General features: G+C 38.8%; 1 protein-coding gene across 1 annotated transcript; it reads right to left on the bottom strand.

Annotated features, from left to right (window-relative positions):
• Positions 1-2,410: 2,410 nt before the first annotated feature.
• Positions 2,411-5,170, bottom strand: LOC309506928 (uncharacterized protein). The gene is made up of 3 exons (XM_082180970.1): positions 4,900-5,170; positions 4,490-4,772; positions 2,411-4,353 (listed from the first exon to the last, which is right to left on the bottom strand). The coding sequence occupies exons 1-3, from the start codon at positions 5,028-5,030 to the stop codon at positions 4,108-4,110; spliced, it is 660 nt and encodes a 219-aa protein (XP_082037096.1). The 5' UTR covers positions 5,031-5,170; the 3' UTR covers positions 2,411-4,107.
• Between the last annotated feature and the right edge of the window lie 1,556 nt (positions 5,171-6,726).

Below are 6,726 nucleotides of genomic sequence, written 5' to 3'. Positions count from 1 at the left end.
GTGTTATCATGACTAACGTATCTGACTGGCCACGGCTCCTCCTACCTCCTGGATAGATCCCTCCTCCTCTGACTGAGAAGAAATTATTATTATACCATGTGCAAGGTGCAAACTGTCTCTTTTGACAACTTTAAATTTGTAATTGTATTCTATAATAACCTAACCTTACCCATAGGAAAATTATAATGAGAGGTTATGCTTTAAAGGATTATTTAAATTCTCATATGTGTGTTTTGTAAGTTTCAACTGTTTTGTTGAAATCTGGAGCTATAAAATGTGGATAGAATAGCTCAGTTAGTGGGGCTTCATATTGAAATCTCTGACTTTTGTATCTTGACAAAGAGCTCTGAGTTTATGAGCTCTTCTTAGGAGACACATGTGAGATTGCTAGGCAGTCACAGTTTAACTTTAGCACGGTCCAGTTAGCCCCTGCTGGTAGATGTCTTAATTACACCATCTCACTGCAAAGAGCATTGACAGTTCAGACAGTCATTCAGATTGTCCATTTATTCTGACTATATTTCTGAGATTATGTATATAACACATATATTTGCTAGCTTATATCACATATTCGATGTTTTACCAGAGCCATGGACGTATATTGTCCTTTTCTGCTACCTTAAGATCAGGGTATGTCATTATCCAATCAATGTTGTCATGCGGTTCTAGCATCATTAGTCACATGACATCATGTGCTTGGATCAAGTGCCATTGAGGCGAATGGGAAGGCTAACCGATAGCTTTCTCCAAGTATTACAGAGCTCCTTGTGTTTTATTTGATTTTATTTTAGAAGCGAAAGACTTGTAGAAAATGCTATATATTTTCTCCCTTTAAATGGGAGAAACCATTTAAAGTCCCCCTGTAGTCAATAATTTTATTCCTTAAAACTAATTTAAGGAATTAGTCACCAAAATTAAAATATTTGTGCCTTAAAATAGCTTGAATGTAACTCTACACCCTTGCCTCATTTAGTATACACGCCGGTTCTATGAATATGCAAATGAGCCCGGCCTCCACTCACTCACACCAGCTCAGAGATCCACTCGTTGACGATCACACGTTGATCTGATTGGTTACAAGGTAGTTTGTGCCGTCAGAAACACCAGCGATTTCAAACCGTGTTGTTGAAACTGTCTTTGGTTCACTGCAGTTTTAAGGAGAAAATACTCAGCAATGATGTTGACTTATGAATTTTGCACATGGTTTGTGACAACCATGTGCAAACACCACATATTAAAAACACCATAGACATATAAACAACATTAAAAGCTTGATTTTCATATTAGAACTTTTAATATTAGAGTTCTCACTTGTGATTTTATTGCATGAACATAGAAACTGCATTTCTGTGCGTTTCCAAACTATAGCAAAGCTAAAATAAGCGGAAGTGCAACCAGCTACCTCAGCAAACCGTCCTTCAGTTTAGAAAATAGAGCATAGTTTTAAAGACGTTATGTTAGGGTTCGGCAAGGCGTTCTGGATTGTAAACCACACCCCATGACACATTGCACCATCTTGCAACAACAACAACATTCAATGTATTAAGCAATACTGAGGAATCAGTCTTTGATTAAATAACAGAGGGACCGTAATTCTGGAAGTATTTTCTCATTCATTTTCTCCACAGGGATTTTAAAGTCCCCAATGACCATGAATAACCATGAAAATACAGAAAATAATAATAAAATAAAAAACTGCAGCACATTATAAAATGAAATATTGATTTATTATAAGTATTAAATGCAAAATATTTGAAGTCATTCATATATACACTGTAAACAATTATAGGTTATAACAACATAATGTTTTTACATTGCTTTAACTCATAAACTTTATGTTTATACAACTTAACTCACAATTTAAGTTGAAATTACATAAACATCCAAGTTGATTGTACTTCATTTAAGGCAGCAACTTATAAGTTATTCTATTTTATTGTTATAAATCAATTTCTCCATAGAAAAAGTGAAAGGGAGTTTTGCTGCCAAACTTGTTGCGCTCTATTAATATGACAATTTAATGTCACAGAATAAAAATCATTGTTTGTTTATTTGAAGGAAAAATCAATGCTGATAGCACATAGGCATGCAAATAATACCTCAAAATAGAGAGATTGTGAGATATTATGTGAGGTATTACTTTACTTATGCAATATGCTGTACGTGAAATATGTGTTTAGACTGGTAGTTGATAAAACAGGCCAAAAAACCCCTCAAAATTTGATGTTGCCCTCCTTGCAAACATTGTGATATTTCAAACGTTTCGCTTTCCTTTGTACAGATTAAAAAAAGAATAAGTAAACACACTCCCTAAATGACGTAACCTGACGCTTTTGCTAAGTTCTAGCCTGGTCAGCAAATGCTTTGCTGGTGTGGCATTTGAGGCTGAGATTTGACATTGTGACATGCTGACATGTATATTCATGTCTAATGTATTATGTATGCGTGATGACATAACGTTACCAAAGCAAACATCAGCAATGTCAGTGCTAGAGATTTTATTAAGAAGCGAAAATACCCAGCAAACTGACATGAATATATAGCTCAGAAACCCTGCATGTAAGATGTTTTATGGCCATTGTTCTGTTTTCCCCATGGGGCTCCTTTAAAACAAACACCCCCAAGGTCAGGGAGACATTTTCGGTGAAAAACAGACATGTCATTGTCTGCTGCACGCAAGACCTCCAACAAAACCATTGCACTGAACACATAAAAACAAGACTCGCATTTGTGCACAGCTACTAGACGAAACGCATGTCTCAGGAACGCAAAGCATCTCATTTCAATAGCAGGAAACTGTGCAATGGCCAAGGCACGCTCGACTGGGGACCAACAGAAGTGTTAGTTAGCTGTCCTTTGTGTCAGTTCCAACATCTACAGACAGCCTTGTCCTTGAATAATATTTATGTGTTCACGCATTCCAATCATTTTGTATACAAATTACACTTACTAAAAATAAATAGTTCAGCATAGCAGTGAAATCTCATTAAAGACATATTTCCAGCAGAACATACAGTTGTTTGTCTCTTTACACACTACAGCTATTGTGAAAAGTACACTTTAGCATACTATTAAAAAGAGTACTTACAATGGAAATACTATACTGTAATAGAATATACTTAAGACGTACTTAATGTTTTTAGACACTTAATTGCATGTTATATATTTTACTTTTTAAAAGCATACTTAAGTGTTTTACAGTTTTTCTCAAATGCTAAAACACATTTCACAAACGTTTCCTCCATGTTCCCCAATGTCTAAACACAACACCCTTTTCTAAAGCTACATAAACACAACCACACCTTCTCACTTCAAAACTCAAACTTTCACACCAAAAGAGCAGCTCGAAGCTTTCAAAAATGTAAACACTATACACATCATTACACACTACAGCAAAACAATTGAAAACACAATGCTCAATTTGTGAGAAGGTTCTTTGTTTCATAACTGCCAATGCATATTTTTAGAAACTTTACAGTAATGGATCTTCTTAGATCTCTGCAGAGGATTAGGCATTTAGATTTGTGAGTTTCATATAAAGAGTATAAATCTATAGTAAATTCTGCATGTACACTACTGTAACACAACTCAATGCAAAAACAGAATCTATTGCACACAACAGTACTCTTGAAAACATGATCAGGGTGTGAAGTTTTTTTTATTTACTTTATTCACACCACAATCACTGTGCGGCATCATGTCGCTGAGCTGCATCGGGCCACATCACCTCATCCACATCGCAGGCTATATTGTCTCTTGCCAGGCACCGCGGGAAAAACGCCCTGGAATGGCGAATCCATCCTTGGAAGGCCTCCACTGGGATGTCAACACAGGCCAGCTCCATTGCCCTTAGGAGGTTCTCTCTAGTGTATGGTTGTCTGTCATAAACCTTCCATCTCCACGATGAGAAGAACTCCTCTATAGGGTTCAGGAAAGGGGAGTAGGGTGGCAGACAGACGTTTAAAAAGTGGTTACTGTTGGTGGTGAACCACTCTCTGATTTGGTTTGTTCTGTGGAAGCGTACGTTGTCCCAAATGATCACATAAATGTGATGTGCGGGCCCAGGATGGTGTTGTTGGCGGTCCAGGAGGATGTCTTTTAGCTCCTCTAGGAAGGTGAGGAGACGTTGGGTGTTGTAAGACCCAAGGACAGCATGCCGGTGGACAAGCCCCTCCGAACCCATGTCCGCACAAAGAGTAATATTACCCCCCCCCGTTGGCCAGGAACCTCAGTGATGGCTCTTTGGCCAAAGATGTTACGGCCTCTTTGCCTTCGTTTCTGCAGGTTGAAGCCAGCCTCATCCAGGAAGAGGTACTCATGAGGTCTGGCCATCGAGTCCAACTGTAATATCCTCTGTGAAAATGTGAAAGTGCACAGGTGTTCAGAACAACAGTCAATCAGGTAGCACAGTATTGTCCAGAAGTAATGTAGGCCACTGAGCAACACAGTATGTCCACTAACTGTACTGTGAACATGGATGTATACTTACTTGCACATACTCGTAACGTAGGTCTTTGTGTCGCGCAGAGTTGCGCTCAAAGGGAACCCTATAGACCTGTTTCATCCGCATCTTTTGGCGCCGGAGAACTCTGTCTATTGTGGCCAAGCTGACATCATCAATGCTCTCAAAGTTGACATTATCGGCAATGACTTTGTCTCTGATCTCCCGGAGTCTGATGAGGTTGTTCTCACGAACCATATCCACAATGAGGGTTTCTTGTGCCGCTGTAAATATGGCAACCCTCCCACCTCTATGTGGCATTCTTTCAACTCTAAAGAAAGAAACATGTGTTGTCAATTGACATGTTTTACAATACAGTAACAACTGATTTGAAACCAATAGACTACTTTCACAGGCTTGTAAATTTGTATTGTGACAAAGAAAGCAGAGTACAATACCTGTTGTGTTGTCTGAATGCCCTGATAATGGTGGCCACGGTGAACCTACTCAGGTTTGGACGGACTCTTAGTCCTGCTTCAGCCATTGTCATGCCATGGACAATGACATGGTCAATGACTGTTGCTCGCATCTCGTCCGTAATGATGGTGCGAGGTTGTCTTGCTCTCCCTCCTGGACCTTCTCGTCTCCCTTGTTGGCCTCCTCCTCTCCCTTGTTGGCCTCCTCCTCTCCCTTGTTGGCCTCCTCCTCTCCCTCGTTGGCCTCCTCCTCTCCCTCGTTGGCCTCCTCCTCTCCCTCGTTGGCCTCCTCCTCTCCCTCGTTGGCCTCCTCCTCTCCCTCGTTGGCCTCCTCCTCTCCCTCCTCTGATTTGAACTCCTCTTCCTCGTTGGCCTGCTCCTCTTCTTCCATGGCCAGCTCTTCTCCCTCCTCTGACTCGAATTCCGCTTCCCCTGACTCTGCCTTCATCCATTGTGTTTGTTTGGAATCTTCAGCAAACTGTGCACTCTGAACTTGCTTTTATACATGTGGTCACAGCATTAGCAACAAGTGTCTTCAATTTTGAGTCGTTGTGTGTAATGATTGACGCCAGGTGTGTTCATTGTGTTCAAATATTGCTGACTGTGGCAAGCATTTTGCATCACATGAGCTTTCATTTGAGAATATGAGCAGAGTTCTTTTGCAACTTGTGTTTTAGCAAGGAAAAATGTGTTAAGATTTATGAGAACGGAGGATTGTGTTTTGTGAATTGTGTCTTCATGTGAAATGTGTTTATGATATTGGAAAATGATGGCTAGATTTAGTAAATGTGTTTAGACAACTGGTCATTTGGTTTAGAGGATTGGCTTTTGTGTTTTAGCATTTGAGAAAAACTGTAAGATACTGTCATAAAATCGTACTCTCTTTAAGTATGGCCTTTTATTTCAGTAATATTATAATATCTGCAAGTACAGGGTTTTAAAAATACACTTTTAAGATTTGAAGTACAAGTGCACATTCAATACAATTACTTCTTTTTCTCAAGTGTTAGTTGTTATAAGTCTTTTGTCATTGTGTTGATGCTTACATAATAACCAACTAATGTAGAAACACTGGATATTGACTACACAACATCTGAGTAAAAAGATCAGCTCGCATTACTTACGAAATTATACGGACAGTTAATTGGGATTTGAAAACCAAATCAGATTTGTGTGGCATGTGATAAGCATTTATACCCTCATTGAAAGCTGCATTATAATGTTTCACAAATTGCTGCACTTATCTGTATCGGTTCATTAGGGCAAAATGATTTGTGGGGAAATCAAGTAGGTTTGCTCTTCCCACTTCCCTTTGGTCATACTACTTTATCAGTATACAGCTAATAGCTTCCTTGGTCGAAACGCATAAAATATTTAGCTTTACAGAGATTATGTCTGCGCATAATGGACAAAAAATCAATATCACGACTCTTTGATTTTTGACTATATTGAGTGGGTATATTTACATAGTATATGTGGGCGTATTACTGATGGCTACTTGGCCATTATGTGGTCCAACCTATAGCTGACAGTTTGCTTTTTGCAAATAGAAACACATTAATGTGTACCAGATGTTTGATATTATTTCCGATAACTTAAGAGGATTGTATTGCACTTGTAGTTTTTGCAGGAATAGTTCATCCAAAAATTAAAATCATTTCTTAAGTAGTCAATAGTAGACCGGACTTTTCCCAATCTTCCCTTGTGGGAAAAAAAAGTGCACTTAATCATGTTTTTCCATTATATAGAAAATAGCAGCCTGAACATTTAGCTAAACATCTCCTTTTGTGTAGTCTTGTGTATGGGAGG

Source organism: Leuciscus leuciscus, assembly GCF_965113295.1.
Source record: "Leuciscus leuciscus genome assembly, chromosome: 9".
Taxonomy (NCBI): Eukaryota; Metazoa; Chordata; class Actinopteri; order Cypriniformes; family Leuciscidae; genus Leuciscus; species Leuciscus leuciscus.
Note: the sequence above shows the minus strand (reverse complement) of the source record. Positions and strands in the feature narration are given on the sequence as shown.

Bases quoted from the DNA above. Each gene is read 5' to 3' on its own strand.
- LOC309506928 (XM_082180970.1), bottom strand. From the start codon at position 5,030: ATGCGAGCAACAGTCATTGACCATGTCATTGTCCATGGCATGACAATG. The intron at 4,773-4,899 runs GTATTGTACTCT...TTCTTTCTTTAG, and splicing joins GCATTCAGACAACACAACAG to AGTTGAAAGAATGCCACATA. The intron at 4,354-4,489 runs GTAAGTATACAT...ACATTTTCACAG, and splicing joins TACGTTACGAGTATGTGCAA to AGGATATTACAGTTGGACTC.